Here is an 18,055-nt window from a genome sequence, read left to right on the forward strand (position 1 = left end):
CTGCTTTGTCTCTGTTGTGGGTCTGAAGTAATATGTTTCACAAGTTCATCCTTTTTTGTTAACACCTTGTATTAAAATAGAATGGACATGCTTAGTGTTATTGTTGTAGTCTTTTGTCTTTTCCCCAATGAATAATTTAAACATAAAATTTTGACTATTACATTCCCTGAATCAAATCAGTGAATCTGTATTTTGTTTATTTTATAAAATCACTTAACAGATCTGTTTCACTGATTTTACAAATTGACTGAAACATATACGAGACTTTTGAAACTATGTACTGGATCAACCGTTGGTACTTAGAATATGAACTCGAATAACCTATGAACTTTGACACTTTTTGTTGTCACTTGATGTTCATGTATCAAATTAATGTAAATTACATTTATGTATAATAATCATTTTCTAGCAGACTTCTTGTTGGTCGTTCGGTGGCATGCAGTTGCTACATGTTGACATCTGCGACAATTTGGTCTTCGGTGGATAATTGTTTCATTGACATCCATACCAAATCTTCTTAAGTTTATATTGAATCATCAGCTAGTTTCCTCTCAAGTACTGACTGTTTGCATTACGATACTGACGTGTACTACAGTCATAAATATGCATAAACGCAATTTCTTCATTCGTAAAGCATGCAAAAAGATTAATGCAATCACGTGTTTTAATTGTATTGATGACTGGCTTTTACTTGTGTGAAAAGTCCTCGATAACCCCAACGTCATCAGTTGACAGACAGCTGATGTTTGAAAGGTATATCGGTAACTACTATCGAAACCAAGTTTTAGTTTAAAATAGTATATTCTCTATCAACATGAGGGATTAAAGTATTAAGAAAATGTCTACTTCAGCTGCAAGGACTTCCGTTTTGAACTGACTAGCAACATGCCTGTTTTCAATCCTCTTATGTTTTCTTTTCTCCAGGACGACTTATAACGTTTTCTGTCATCCCACGAAATATGCACGAATTAAAAAAAATGTACATTTTCAGATTGAAAATATATAATACCCTGCTCGTTAATTAATCTGAGAACATCGCATGAAATTACAGAATGTTATATAACATGAAACGATAGAATGAATAACTAATGCAAAATATTATACTATGTAATAAACAAGTTTTAAATGAAATATTTATCAATAGAGATGCGATAATAAAATTTGTACAGACACAGATGACATCTTTTGATATGAATGCACATTCGTTGCGCTTGAACAAGTATTAAAAGAATCATTTAAGACGCTAAAGGTAATATCAACCTGAAACCAAGATAATAAATGTTGCACACTATTCACATTTAGAAATCGATTATGTTGACTGAAAATACAATATAATAATAACTAGGTATTAAGGTGCACATGGTATGTGTCAACTATGTCAGACATTCTTGTGGTGATACCGTTACATAATTAACAGGTGTTTTCATGTTGATTTTTAAATATAGTTTTCAATCAATTAAGAAAATTTTGTGCGATTAATTTGGATGAACTGTTCAGAAACAAACGACTTCTGTGAGCAGTGCCGTCTGAACAGGAATTAATACACAGTAAGTGCCACACGCTTTTCTTTAATTTATAATAGTATTTAGCCGTAAAAAAGACATATTTATTAAAATTCAGTAAATGGCAGAAAATTTAAGCTTATATTATCCTTTATGGTTGACTATTTTGCCTTTATGATAAAAATTAACAAGTAAACCGTGCACTATCGACCACTTGTAACACCATCGATTTAACTGTACATGGCGGTGTTATCAACTGAGGCATTTTACAGGTAAATGACAATTTACAAATTATTTATGTATTAAATTCTATATCTATTTTACACTGTTATTGTTGTTATCTTTTAATCAAGATCTATTAAAAATATTTGTCAAAAGAGTTTTGGAGGCATTTATTTTAGGTGATGTTGAAATAGCTTGGTATGGTTTTCTCGAAATTGACAGTGGATTTCTGGTTACTTTCTGAATGTAACTATATCAACGTTATATTTTCGTGCTATTTCTCTGATGTTTTACACTTTCATTTTATTAGACAATCCTCAAATACTTGTACGCCTAGGTCATTTTGTTTCAATCTATTCGTCAAAGTAAATGATTTGAATATTACATAATTTTATCTTTATTACAAAATTACATATATAAGGGTCAAGCAATAACTAATAAAATGAATACTTGCATAAGTATACAACAAAAGAACATTTATATTACTGAATTTAAACGAAATAGACACATGCAAATTGGATATATGTATTTACTACATTTCACGTGTATGAGTGTCACGAGCCTAGCTGGTGAAGGTATACCGCCCTTAGTTTTAAATATTATTAGAATATGTGGCATGAGTGTCAATGAGACAACTCTTTAAAAAATGTTAAAAAAGACCCCAATATGTTCACCAAGCATCATTGTCTGTTAGGAAAGTAAATCAAAGGATATCACACAAAAAGAAAGACATGATATTGATTATGAAGTATACTTAATTTACATATTTTTCACAACTTTGTAGTTCTCTTGGGATGTTTCTTAGTCTGATTATATATAATTTTAATTTTTTGACGCTTTTTGAAATTATTACAATTTTTATATTCCTCAGCATTCCTTAAAGACAAAGTTTGGATGAGGAATCAAGGCAATTTCTCATATATATCTAAAACAAATTATGCTTCATTTTTGTTAAAAAAGATACAATGTGACATGACTATGGGCCTTACAATTATTATTCTTATTTTAAAAAAAAATCATGCTTATTTACACTTATTAAAAAAGAAGGTTCAAATATTACCATTACTTTTACTTAACTGTAGTGTCACTGAAAAAATATCTCAAAACACTTTAAGTAAAAAAGACCCCAACAAATAAGAACTATTAAAGGACCAAAATGATTGAAACCACTGAAACTGAACAATTATATACCAGTACACGTCTAAGTATGAAGTGTCGGTAATCTTATCTGATTACACACTAATGATTGATTGTTGGTCACCTGAAGTCCTGTTGCAAATATTTCATTATTGTCCAGGAAGAGCTACATGTAGAACAAACTATCTCTAAAAACAATCATAAGTACTAGGTCTCGTAATAGAGTCAGTCTAGTAATTATGGACTGTCACAGGAAATTAGAGTATTATATTGAATAGGGACAGAAAACTTTCCATGCAACAGGCTACATACGGACCGCTCAAAGAGTTATTGCAATAGTTCTTATCATGCAGAAAGCATGATACTACCTTTACTCGAGACATCAAATTTAACGTCTCCGTTTATACCGGACGTGGCTGCGTACTTGTACATCCTACACATCCAAACGAACACCCAACTTTATAAATGGTTTTATTGCATGCCGATCGGAAGAAAACCAAATTGTGACCATATTTCTATTCCCAGTCACATTTGGGGTGTATACAAAGTAAGATAAAAGTTTCATAGAAATTATCATAAAGAATCTTAGAATTGTATTCGAGAGAGTATTTTGCATTACATTACAAGGGCTATGAATATTTTACGACATTTTGATATAAACATTTACGCTTGGTCCAAACCATTTCAAGTTCCACGTAAACCTCGAAATCATGATCATATTTTGGATATCTTAATTATAACAAAAATAATAATCACAAATTTAAAGAGTTTTGAATTTCAAATTGAAGTGTCCACAACCGCAAACATTGTAGAAATATCTTCCTTCACTCTTGGAAGTAATATAATAACATATTACTACCATGCTTGAAAAAAAAATACCATTCGAGTATTCTTTGACGTGCAGAGCGCATGACACTCAATACAGGACATCCGATGACATTCGTTCTACACAGGGTGTCGGATTTAACTTAACATCCCAATTTGTACCGAAGTTGGCTGCGTATGCATACATTTCAAAAAACCAATCGAACATCCCCCACCCCAGCCCACAGTAGGATGTTTTTGATGTCGGAAGGGAGAAGTCCAGAGACAACCTTGCCCGTTTCTCTACCCCAGTCAGCCCTTGTATTTTATGCAAGAAATATTTAGCACAATTCAAATCTAAAATGGTTTTACTACTGACTTTCATTTTATTGACCTCCCACATGTTTCATACATCTAATCCATTTCATTTAATGAGCTTTCGTATTTCTTCTTGAAAAGTAGTTTGGGATGTAAAATCTGTTTGACATTTCATGTCACAGATTGAAAATCGATATAATAACTGAATCTGAGATAAATAAACTAATGATATCTTATCTTTTGCAGGGAAGAAAAGGGTGCAAAAAACTTACGTATATCTTCTACAATTGTCCTAAGATCAACATTCAATTTATAAGTGGATTAAAAAGTAAGTGCATGTATGTATAATGAAAGTATATCTATTCTTTTATCGTGGGATCATCGAGTTCGTTATATATTCAAGATTTTTATCATTATTGCGGATTTGAGTAAACACATTGGGTAATATTAAGACAACGGACAGTTATAGCAAAGAAAGAACTTGGCTGACTATTGTTTGCCTTTAAAATACCAAACGGTTGTTATTGCTACATATTTAGTATATACATGTAATACTACAAAGTAATCTTGCAAGAACTTTTTTTGTGAGACGTCGTTTTAAGGTGTCATGTAATGTACATGTATAAGGTCTAAATAGGAGATGTGGTGAAATTGCGGACGAGACAACTATACTAGACTGGAGGCTCGATAGAGCCTTTGTTATTTATCATTACCGTTGTAGATCTTCAACGGTGAACTCTCCAACAAAGAGAGCTAGAATAGAATCTATGACAAAAATCTGGGTATTTTTTGTTGAATTTGCATTGCTGATTAATTTCTTGTTGTGACACGCTCTCTATATATTTCTTAGTTTTTGCCCAAACATAGATCTCGACATGCAGATAATTTTGCTTTATATTTAAGTCTCTATCTACTAGTATCGGATTATAGTTTTTCAGACACTAGGCACTAAACCCATAACATTGGTAAAAATCTGTGTTAAAGGTAAAAACATGCAAGAAGGAGTCGTCTGAAGATTTCGGTAGTGTTTTTACTGATGTCTGACTGGTCATTTTTGCTATTAAAAGTTTATCTTTATCTGTTATAAATAATTATTGTAAAGATAATATGCAATAACTTAAACACAATGTAATATATAAAAATAGTCATTTAGGGACAACATCTAATACAAGAAGTCGTCAGACAGTTTTAATAAAAAAAAGGCAATAGGGGACGACGACGATGGTAAAAACCAATTATTATACACAAAATCTGGTTGACGAAAGACGTGTTTATCAAACTTTATTTTTGACAGGGAAATTCATAAACACGTCTTTATGAATAATACTACACAAAAAAATCAATAGCGAAGTTGTTATTTCCTTTCGATAACTAAAAAGTCTCACACAAAGACTTAAAATATACCATAAATACCAAAACCAAAGGAGAAGGTCCGGTAAGACCCCTTTTTGGCCCCAAAATATAACAGTTTTACAAAATTGTTAAAATGTAAACTTTAAGTTATTTATTGGACAGTTGAATGCTTCTGCTACATAAATATGGGCTGTTTTTGACCATACAATGCACATATATCGGGTTGTAGCACCATTAAGTCATGCTAAATTACTTAAATCTTAAAAATTCTAGCATTTTAGGTAAATTTTAGACGGTTTCCGTGTAAAACGAAAGTGGCCGCATTCGTGTTCATCCTTAATATTGAAATGTAAGTTGTATTTTATGATAATGCATAACATATATAAAGGTTGTGGAAGAACACGGATGCGGCCACTTTCATTTTTGACAAAAACCATCTGTAAAGTGACAATTTTCAGCATATTTGGTAGATTTTTTATATTTGAGCTTGAATCGGATCGTTTTTAATGACTAAATCAGTTAAAATCTTTCACATTAACTAATTGAATCAAGTGAAATAGACACTTAAGTGTTTAAAAAGTGGTCAAAATCTTTCGTCAGATGAAACTGAAATTTGAGGCCAAAATGAGTCCTTACCGGACCTACTCCTTTGTTACATGATGGACTGTTCAGTATCAGAAAAAAGTAAAATAATAAAAATACATGAACTCCGAGGAAAATTCATAACGGAAAGTCCCTCATCAAATGGCAAATCAAAAAGCTTCTTGAAACGTAGTTAGGGATTTAAAATCTGTGGTTGTGTATTTATACATCCCTGACAGCCCCAAAAAGATCCTCGTGATGATAGATAGTAGACGTCAAGGTTACAACATTGCTATTTAAGGCAACTCTTTGTATTTTTTTTTATTACAGTTTTGTTCTTTTAGCGAAAGAAAAAGGCGCATTGAATTCTCACTGAAGTTAGTCTAATAGAAGTCTACTAATTGATTCACATGTCTCTCTTAATTTAAGAATTTCGGCAGCCAGTGACTGTTTTATATATACATTTTTATTCTTTCATATTATTTAGTTAAAACGACCGTCTCTAATAAACTCATTCGGAATCCCATACACTGTTATTGATATCAAAATGAGTGGATAAAATAAAAATGATTTCAAAATATGCCCTTATCTGACCAGTACTAGCACCAGAGGGAGAGGCATACAAAGTAGATATATTAGTATAGTTTAACAATGAAAATAATAACAAGATATTATATAAATATTTTAATTTGTGGGAAAATCCTGAAATATTAAGCATTTATATAGTACTTTTAAATACGGATTATGTCATCACTTAAGCAAAGCAACCTTTAAATATATAATTATCATGCATAAGCCATACATAAGAGAGCTAATAGAATATCACCATTAAAATTTATCTACCCTACTTTTCTTATTAGCGTTGAAAGGAAGACTTCCTGGAGGCATACAAGGGTAGGTTGTAATCAAAATTAAAATTACAAAAATACTGAACTTCGAGAAAAAGGAAAGTCCCAAATTAAAAAGCTCAAACACATCAAACGATTGGATTACACCTGTCACAAATGTACTAATCTTAAAAATACATGTATATTCTTAAAACTTGCTAGTTTTAGGGGAAATCTAGACGAACGATCCTTATATATACATTCTAACGTCATACCAGTCATATGAGTCGGGTGTTTTCATTTCCTATGTCTAGCCATTTTATAAATGTCCAAGGGCGTCATTTCGACGTTTCTGTACAGTGGCGTTTTTTATATGAATACACACTTTTCCGTCTAGGCAGATAAAAGGATGCCGGGAAATGTTCATTCCAGAAAGGTCTGCTGAATCAAATAACACTCAGATTAAAATGTCATACACATAAGGAATAGACCCTTTATGTACATAGGGGAAAAAGGGGGATGGGCTAGGGATAATTTTTAATGGACAACAGTTTTCACGCAAATTTAAAACACCTTTATAGATAAGAATCCGAGGTCTTATACATTTTAAACAATTATACACATACGTATTTGTAAAATAAAACCATCAGTGCTAAAACAGCAGAGAAAGAGCCGTCTGAAAAGTCGCACATACACTTTCAGATATTGGACAACAGTGAGTTCAATCTAAAAAAATCATTTCAACTAAAATCATTTTAAAAAGAAGTATTTTTAAATTATTATATGCCCGATTTTGTATGAAATAGATACCACAAGTTTTTATATCTAATTTGTCAAAATATTTTTCAGGCTTATTGTTATCTTTTATAACCCCTAGTTTTTGGTGGGGTTCGTGTTGTTTATTCTTTAGTTTTCTATGTTGTGTCGTGTGTACTATTGTTTTTCTGTTTGTCTTTTTTATTTTTAGCCATGGCGTTGTCAGTTTGTTTTAGATTTATGAGTTTGACTGTCCCTTTGGTATCTTTCGTGCCTCTTTTATGTGTCCCTCCATCAGCAAGAATTTATTAGAAAAGTTTGCTCTGAATTCTATCCAAAATAAAATTGGAAAAGTTTGCATAGTTTTCATCTCATCACCGATCAGAAAATAAGAACTATCCTTACGAAATTAATTGCCTTATAAATAATAAATTTTGAAACATCTCTTCATCTTATGGTATCTATTTAATAAAAATCAGTGGAGTAAGTACTCCGCATTTTTTTTTTGAAAAATAGCGCAAAATCGCTTTTGATAAGAAAATATCAAAGTATATATATATGGCGTCAACATTTTCAATTATACATGTTACGTCTTGTCTGTGTGTAAGCAGCCCAAGGGTTAAGATTTTTTTTTTAATTTTCGCATTATTCGTGTACTTCGTGCAAACTATTTTTTTATTAAAAAAAAAAATGCAAATCATATTCACCTGATAAATGAAGCTCACAGAATATCATGAATATGAATAATGTAAGAATATATAGATTCTACCACTGCAACACGTATGATATGATATTTCTCCACTCGATTATTATTACATTGGTTGCAATGAATTACATTGATTTCCCAGTTAAATAAAAACCGATAATTTCACATGGGAAATTAACGTGGTTATTTCACTCTCTGACGTCATACAACAATAGGCGTTGACAAGACGCCGATAACGGAGGATAAAAACAAATTGTAGAAAAAAGATATAGTTCCTTACATGTTTAACATTAATTTCTTAAAAAAAAGTCATTTGCCAATGTAATAAAAAGAATAACTAACTAGATTTGTAATTGCAAGCAAAAACGGATGGCACCCTCGTCTGCCATTGCCAGGCGAGCAGCATCCATTTTTAAATTTCCAAAGTATAAGAGCGCATCTACAGATGTTTATCAACATTGTTGTAAAATTTAATCAATTTTGGAGCATTTTGAATTTTGTGTTATTTCCATGGAAACGGCGGCTATTTTGGAAATTCCAAAGTCGATTACCAACTCTTGATAAGCCACTTAACATGTTTGCAAATTTTCAGAAAGTTTGGAGCAATTTGAAATGTTTGGACATTTCTGCTGTTTCCATGGTAACGGTGACCATTTCCAAAATTCCAAAGACACCTACCACATTGGCACATGATAAGGAACATACCATTTAAGTTTCAATGGTTGGATATACCATATTAAGAGTTTAAATACTACTTTAAGATTTTTCCCATAGGGTTTAATGCCAAACATATTTTAGTTTCCATGGCAACATAGAAGTTCCAAAGATTCACAAAATCATCTCAAACCTCTATATGGTGGACACCAACAATATATAAAAATTTGATGATTTTCAGTTCAGGAATATTCAAATTATTCACCAAAAACCAAAAAAATATTTTTTACATTTGTTCTGTTTCCATGGTAACGGCGGCCATCTTGCACATTCCAAAGTCAGCTGCACAACTTCACATGGTGTTCCACATTATGGTACAATTCCATCAACATTGGTCCATTCGATTCCGAGAAATAGCGTGGACAAAGTGTGTGGAAGAATAAGAAAAAAAGAAACGTAGAATAACAATATGTCACCCCAACTCCGTTGAGGGTGCCATAATTAAAGAATTCAAATATCAAAAAATATTCAACTCGTGACCGAACAACACTGATAATTAACTCATGCGCTACGCGCACTCGTGAACTAATGTGGTGTTCGGTCACTCGTTGAATATTTTCTCTATTTGAATTATTCGATTAGTTATTCTATAAATATCTAAATTTCAAGGCTTACTGTTGAAAGCGGAAATACCTTATACACAAGCTATAGTGCTGCTCTCGAATGATTTCTATCCTTCCTTTCCAAAGATTTTAAGAAAAAAATGTTCTTTATAGATGTGACGTCTTCAGACATGGTCGTCTTTTTTTAGTGACGTCACAATAGAAAAATTTAGAACACATAAAGAAAATTTGACGTCATGATAATCAAATTTTGACCAATCAATTACCGAGTACAGATAAATCACTCATGAGATCAATACAAAGTAGATAACATCTAACAAAAACACCGACCCGAAATGGTAGGGTATTTTTTATAAATCTCTCACAACACAAAAGACTTTGACATTACAACTTGCTATCCTAGTCCAATAAGATCGGAGCCGAACGGACTTTGCCACGATGGATGACCAAACTAAAAACCTCAATGTTAACAAGCGAGTGATTTAGTTACTCTACTGAGATAACTATGCATCCGAGGCCCCACAATGGATTATATAAGTAATACATCGATGTAAAAAGGAAAAATTGCAATTTAATATGGTTGTAAATTTATTTCAGATGAGGTACAGTCGATGTGAAACAATTTAAATATCAACACATAAAATGTAAGACGATAAACGGCAAGTAATGGTTGGCCAATCATAAACAAAGTGTTAAAATGGAGGAAATCATTCGATCAGACAGCCGTAGAAATCGAGACCTCCTCGAGGTCGTGATACAAAAGAATGAAGAGAAAAGTGGAGATGATAGCCGTAATCGTCTGCCTGCTCTGTTATTGACTGCTACGGATGAAATGAGTGAGCCCCCTAGCTTCGCATCTAAAAGGAGCGGCGATATCTCAAAAGATAGATTCAGTAATAATGACGTCGAGGACTTTAAAATTAATCAAAGTATTTCCTATATTCATAAAATGATAAACAGTCTTGGAATTCTCTGTATTGCCAATTTGGTGCTTTGTGGTTTAACACTACAGGTTATACTCAATATTACTGAAAATGATGTCGGTCATCCTAAAAACACTTCACTTTTATCATCACCTAAGTCATATGCTGATCTCCTGGAAGTGACGTCAGCTTTTGCGTCGTTTGTGTTCGCGCTAGATATGTGTTCCATGATGATTTGTTGTATGCAGTTTTTCTTTGCATCTAAAATACTCACTGTTCAAAATGGGAAGGAAAGGTAATTATGGGGGGTGTTTTTTATATCTAAGTAATTTTTAGACATTATAACCCTGATACCTTTGATAACTATAGGACTCAATAACAATAGGTCACTATATGGCCTTCAACAATGAGGAAACCCTTACCGCATAATCAGCAATACATGACCACGAAATGACAAATGTGAAAAATTCAAACGAGAAAACTTGCATGTAAAAAAACCAGTAAACGAAATACCAATATAATATTCAGCAACAAACGTCAACCATTCAATTACAGGTTCCTGACTCGGAACATACATATTGGGCAAAGTTAAACATGTTAGCGGGCGTCAAAATCTTCCCCTTACCTACGATAGTGGTGTACAACACAGAACAATAAATTAACAAACCATAAACATCAGTTGTAAAGGGCTCAACTCATTAGATCGAGAAAAAGCAGAAAAACTAGTAACAAAACACAGACCGGACGTGGTAGGCTACTAGACTGAGAAAACGCATGTACGACACTTATAATTGATATCTACAAAGATGCCACATTCCTAAAAAGAATGTCTTTATAATATATTGTTAATTATTTTAGCTAAAAGTATTGCATAAATCGTTATTTAACAAAAAGAAAATATTGTATTAAACATTTCAGTAAAAATAAGGTTAATATATCGTATAATATCATTTTGCGTTGAAAATGAAAATTTACATCTCTTTCCAGGGCAGCTAAATATCTAACAGATTGTTCTAGTAGTCGTTTTGTTGCAATTTTAGGTTTCTTCATATCCGTCCCAGCTTTTCTGATTAGTAAGTTCAATTTCATTACTGAACCATATATACATATACACTTAATTACCCTCAATATCAGCTTAACAATGTTAAATCTGCAAATGTGCGGAAGATCATTTTTGTTCATCCTTCGCCGGTATTCAGACGCATTATATTGGGATATCGAGACAACACCGTCTGCACTGTGTCCATTGCTTTAGACCACTCGGCCACTTATAATGAACTTGATATGTATTTAACGAACTAAAAGACTTGATAAGTTTCGAATATGTTCTATAATATAACGAATAATAGACATACATTATTGACCCTTTCGTTCTTGACGGTCAGCTATCAAGCCAACAAGTATGGATCAGTAAATATATAAGTATGGACATATCCCTTCCTAAGGTATTTGGATAATCCAGACGCCGACCATGTTCACAAACAATTGGAGAAACTGATCTCAACGACAATATATTCAAATGATATTTTGTTTGCATTCATCACAAGTTTAAATATGTTCATATGCTGTGTAACACGTCCTGCATTATTCTATATCGTTTGACAAGTGTTTCCGGACTTTATCAGTTATGTCCGATACATTTGTACCACTAATAGAATGCAAAACACAAACATATTACGGTCAAATTGCACGAAAAGGCATGACAAAGTGAAACGCCAATCAATACCCAATATCTACATAATATTAATTTATAGTGTGAACTGAATACATTGTGCCTGTTTGTATATATTGCTTCTAAGCGAGATTACTCTGGTTTAAATTAATGTTCAATCTATTTCAGCAATGATGTGTTATGTGCTTATGAAAATGAGAACAACTCCAGCGATCACAGCCGCCGTTATATTATCGATTGGTGTAGTTTTGTGTGGACTGAGTATATTTCAAAACGTTTACCATTGGCAGGATGAAATCGGACGAGCCAATGATGGGCTTCCAGTCTATGAGGATTCAAAAATACATACGAATAATCAAAGACCAAAAAATGAACTGAATACTTTAGTATAATAGATTTCGAGTTTTACTTTCATAATGATTGAATAGGAAAAGGCAGTGTGAAGACGAACTCGAGATATCAGCTTTCTTGAATAATAATAAAACAGGCCCTGGAAAGAAAAGGGTCAAAGACAAAAAACCACAATAATTGTTTGTAATGAAGAGTGAAAAATTCGCTTTGAAAACAAACACAGGTGATCGTAGTCTACAACTGTTACTCTCGTTGAAATACCAGATTTTGATAAGTTTATACGAGGGAGACAGTCTATTTCACTCCATAAAGACACTAAATGGGGACAATGAACATGAAGTTACGGTTTTATTTTCAATTTATAATAAAAACAAATATCTGTTGATGTTTATAAAAATAACACATAGCTGCGAGGGAGATACAACAGAAAATTGCCCCTCACAAGAACATTATCAACATTGACTTCGCCTTGGTTGACAATATTTATTCGAGGTAAAAATCTACTAAATCCCCCCTCCCCTCTCAGCGCATTTACTTAACATATAGAAAGATATGATGTTAATCTGTTGAAATACCACAACGAAAGCACAGAGAAATATCAAATGATTTATGTACAAAGAGCTTACTTTGGGTACCTCAATAATATAAGTCAATGCCAACTGTTTAAAGCAGATGAAGGAATTTAGCAACTGGGAACGCACACAACGAACTGTTTAATTTATAACACGAAAAGAGGACCTAAGATAATATTTGAAATAAGCATTTTTTTTTCTTCAAATTCCTAACATTGAGCATCTGATTTATTCTGCCCATATTAATACTCGTGTTTACACTTGTACCTCGAATTTGACGAAAGTGGTCGTCTAATTACCATCTATAATACTAAAATTACGAGGTCCAATTTGTCAGCCGTCATCACGTTAAAACGACGAATCACAGAATTCAACTTTATATATAACTAATATAGTACAAAGGTGTAGATTAAAAATTACACCACTCCAGGCCCTTTTGTTTTCCACGTAATTAATATTGCCAATAATCAGAAGTTCCGGGTCGAGTCCGCTACCGATACCAATAGTATATTCACCTGTTACCTATTACCTTATCTGTACGTTCCGCATCTGACAGGCGCACCACCAAACGTTGTATTCAGCATTAATATGCTATATACACGGGTCATAACCACAGGGTTGACACTACTAAATTGTCAAATTGTTACCTATTGTAGTATTTTAATCAGTTAGACTTTCTAAGATAACAATACGAATACTAAAAATCTGGACTAAAAATAAGGCGTATAGGTACAGTTTTCAATTTGTTAGTGGGCATGACGTAAAACAGCGAGGCAAAGAATTCAACTTTACTTATAACTTATATAGGACAATGCTGTTGATTAAAAAATACTCCATTCCAGGACCTTTTGTTTTCCAAATAATTAATACTACCAATAATTGATAAGTTCCAGTTCGACGGGTTCAAACAGAAAGACTTGAAAGCAGAGAAAAACTGTTTATCTTATAATCGGCATGACTTTAACAGATGACAATACTAATACTAAAATAAGACAAAAGGCTTGCGCATAGTTATATACTTTAATTCAATCACGGACCCGTGATATCACGGGTGTGTTCTAGTAGTCTATGATAAATGAGACATTTTTGATTTTCAAATTACAAATTTCACCATCTTAGCAACAATAAACCAACTTAACCTAATATGTTATATAAATCTCCTTGCTCACTCGGTATTCTGGAGCTACTCATACTTTACCAAACGTAAAGTGTTTTATCAGAACGTTGATAAACCAGGTTTATCAGAACGTTGATAAACCAGGTTTTTTTCTGAAAAAGTTCATCTGAAGATACCAAGACCTTGTTGATAAATATTCCGTATCAACTTCACAAATAATCCCTTATCGTCTTCAAGTATATATTCTAGGTACTGACGTTGTTTATCATTATAATTACGTGTTATAGTGGGGTTGTTTTTCTTTTTTGCTTCGTAAATTTGTAACCTTTAATGTTTTGTCAATTTTGATATCGGCATATTTCGTACATCCTGCCATTGTGTTCTTGTGGTATGATTCCTGGTCTTTTATTTGACCTTATGTGCTTTGTCTTTAGAGTGTCTTCATGTTATTTTGTTTTTTTCTATGTTGAAATAGGTATGTTTTATAGTGATTAAGAGTATAACACCATGTTGACTGCTGTACCCCCAATGTTTGACATATTTGTTTTGTCTGGTTGTTTTGGTCACACATCATATTATCAATATAATGAAATTATTTGCGACTGTCATACGATGAGGTGTGTATAGCTATAGAGTTATTAAAGGTACCAGGATTATAACTTAGTACGCCAGATGCGCGTTTCGTCTCCATAAGACTCATCAGTGACGCTCATATCAAAACATTTATAAAGCCAAACAAGTAAAAAGTTGAGCATCGATGATCCAAAAATTATAAAAAAGTTGTGCCAAAACGGCTAAGGTAATCTATACCTGGGATAAGAAAATCCTTAGTTTTAGAAAAAATCAAAGTTTTGTAAACAGGAAATTTATAAAAATGACCACATTATTGATATTCATGTCAACACCGAAGTGTTGATGACTACTGGGCTGGTGAAACCCTCGGGGACGAAACGTCCATCAGCAGTGGTATCGACCCAGTGGTGTAAATAGTTATCAAAGGTACCAGGGTTATAAATTATGGTTTATAAATTATGATTATGGACTTTCCGAATTGATTTTCCTCTAAGTTCAGTATGTTTGTGATTTTACTTTTTAGTACGTCAGACGCGCGTTTCGTCTTCCTAAGACTCATCACTGTATACGTTTAAACACGATCTTATCCAATATTTTCTACATACGGAAATGACCGTACAAAGTCTGGAATACGAAAGTTGTTTTCCTGTTTTCAAATGTGTTCTCATTGGAGATATTGCCCTAAAGTTCTTATTTTATCATTTATATAAATGTTTGCCTATTATCATGAGTATTATAAAAGATAGAAAAAACTTTTTAGTCTTTTCTGGCGCATTTACAAAATCTCAATGCTGGTATCTATGATGATAAAATTGAGAATGGAAATAGGGAATGTGTCAAAGAGAACAACAACCCGAGTTTATTTACAACCACTGGGTCGATGCCACTGCTGGTAGAATTTTTATTCCCCGAGGTTATCACCATCTCAGTAGTCAGCACATCAGTGTCGACATGAATTATCATTGATATGGTCATAATTACATAATTAACTGTTTACAAAACTTAGAATGTTTGAAATACTAACTAAAGGCTTTTTTTACCTAAGGAATAGATTACTTCAGCTATATTTTGCAAAACTTAAGAATTTTTGGTCCTCATTACCCTTCAACTTCGTACTTTATTTGACCTTTATAACATTTTTTTTTATTCAAGCGTCACTGATGAGTCTTTTGTAGACGAAACGCGAGTCTGGCGCGAAAACGAAATTTTCAACCTGGTTTCTATGATGAGTTCATTTACAGCAAATGCGATCAGTAAGACAGGATTATTTAAACAAATAATTAGTCAACATGGTTTCAAACGTCTGACGATCTATAGTGGAGTTGTTACGTTTTAATGATGAATTTTACCAAGTGTTTTTAGTTTATCTACTGTAACTATATAAAAAAACTAACATAGATAGGTAGAAACTTTAATAAACGAAATGGATCAGCAATACTTGATCAACACACAAGTCAATAGGTCTGAATCGTTAGTTGACTTCTTATTGCTCTTTGATGACGATTCTTACCAATTGTTTACGTTTGTGCCTGTTATTTTGAAACTTAAACGTTTAAAGAGTATATACACACTTTAAATATAAAAATGATCATAAAGACAAGATCTACAATTAAGTCAAATTTTGCCAAAATTTTTAATAGACTCTTCACAGGAGTGATTGTCCTGAGAGGAAAATTTATCTAACTCATGAATTCTATTCTAGTCCTGCTGTTGTGAAATATTCATTGTAAAAGATGCACACTAGGTGATCGACACAGGCCTCTAGTTTGTGTTTAAGTTGATATGTCTGTTGATATGATATACTAAGTAGTAATTCAAGAATTATGATATGTATACATATAATTGGTTTTATTATCATTATTTACTAGAACACACCCGCGAAATCGCGGGCATTAAAAGCGTAGTTTAAAGTATGTAAAGTGTTGTTGGAAGAATTTTGTAAAATATTTAATGACTGGAGAATTTCAGCAAAAGTATCATAAGTCATAGGTTATTGGGGACAGGAAAATGCTTTTTTGTTTATCCCTCCTCCTTTATTTCCAATATTCCCATTTTTTGGTTTTCTATCAATTTCAATATGAACATACATTTAGTATGTTATGAACATTCAAGTAAGGAGCCTGTAATTCAGTGGTTGTTTACATATTTGTTTTTCGTTCATTTTTTGTACATAAATAAGGCCGCTAGTTTTCTTGTTTGAATTGTTTTACATTGTCAGTTCGGGGCCTTTTAAAGCTGAGTATGGACTTTGCTCGTTGTTGAAGGTCGTACGGTAACCTATAATTGTTAATATCTGTGTCATATTGGTCTCTTGTGGAGAGTTGTCTCAACATCTTCTTTTTTTGTAATCAATGATTTTTGTAAAAGATTTAATGACTGGAGAATTTCAGAAAAGGTATCGAAAGTTCACATGAATATTTTTAGCGCTTATCTGTATATTATGAACATTCATTACTATATATAGATATAGTGTACATGTATATTTACTTTACTAATCGATCCATAGTGGTCATTGATATAGTATACAGACCCTCTCTATTTAATAAACTATGTGACTGCCGTGGATAGTAAACTTGAAAATGATAGCAGATAGAATTCTGAAAATACACTTTATTCTTTGTATATGTACGTTCAAAGTATACAGAAAAACGCAAACCGGAAGTCTAATCTTACTTAAAATTTCGTCCAATGCCTTTTCTGAAAAGGTATCGAAAGTTCACATGAATATTTTTAGCGCTTATCTGTATATTATGAACATTCATTACTATATATAGATATAGTGTACATGTATATTTACTTTACTAATCGATCCATAGTGGTCATTGATATAGTATACAGACCCTCTCTATTTAATAAACTATGTGACTGCCGTGGATAGTAAACTTGAAAATGATAGCAGATAGAATTCTGAAAATACACTTTATTCTTTGTATATGTACGTTCAAAGTATACAGAAAAACGCAAACCGGAAGTCTAATCTTACTTAAAATTTCGTCCAATGACGGGACAATATCCGGATGCCTTTTTTCTCGTTTTTCTCCAAAAATAAGTCAATCTGAATAATCATATGAATGGATGACAAATGGCACTATGTACTGTACCTATAGGACACAGAGGCGTGTTGATCAATTAATTGTGGAAAGAAGAGAAGCGACACCAAAAATGAGGTCTTCTCGTTTAATAGTATAGATTTCGGGGATTAAAGACATTTCAACAACGTGAACATTAATATGTTTGTGTAAGGCAATCGTGTATCGGGAATACGAAGTTAAAAATAACCGGGAAAACCACGTTCAATGAAAGAGAGGTGGTAGATATCAAAAGGGATATAAAAAAATATAAGCCGTTGACGGACTGACAACG

The 18,055-nt window shown here is 32.6% G+C and overlaps 1 protein-coding gene across 3 annotated transcripts; it reads left to right on the top strand.

The window, feature by feature from the left end:
• Positions 1–1,251: 1,251 nt before the first annotated feature.
• Positions 1,252–12,813, top strand: LOC139518874 (uncharacterized). 3 transcript variants are annotated; one of them, XM_071310521.1, is made up of 5 exons: positions 1,252–1,547; positions 4,230–4,311; positions 10,082–10,702; positions 11,395–11,480; positions 12,248–12,813. In XM_071310521.1, exons 3-5 carry the CDS (start codon positions 10,182–10,184, stop codon positions 12,469–12,471), a joined length of 831 nt encoding a protein of 276 aa, XP_071166622.1. In that variant the 5' UTR covers positions 1,252–1,547; positions 4,230–4,311; positions 10,082–10,181; the 3' UTR covers positions 12,472–12,813. The 3 variants fall into 3 exon arrangements, with proteins under 3 accessions (XP_071166622.1, XP_071166623.1, XP_071166625.1); XM_071310522.1 differs by having other exon boundaries at positions 1,407–1,547; positions 4,230–4,321; positions 12,248–12,677; XM_071310524.1 differs by lacking the exons at positions 1,252–1,547; positions 4,230–4,311 and adding an exon at positions 6,779–6,812.
• The last annotated feature ends 5,242 nt before the right edge of the window (positions 12,814–18,055 follow it).

The sequence above is a fragment of the Mytilus edulis genome, chromosome 4, assembly GCF_963676685.1.
Source record: "Mytilus edulis chromosome 4, xbMytEdul2.2, whole genome shotgun sequence".
Classification (NCBI taxonomy): Eukaryota; Metazoa; Mollusca; class Bivalvia; order Mytilida; family Mytilidae; genus Mytilus; species Mytilus edulis.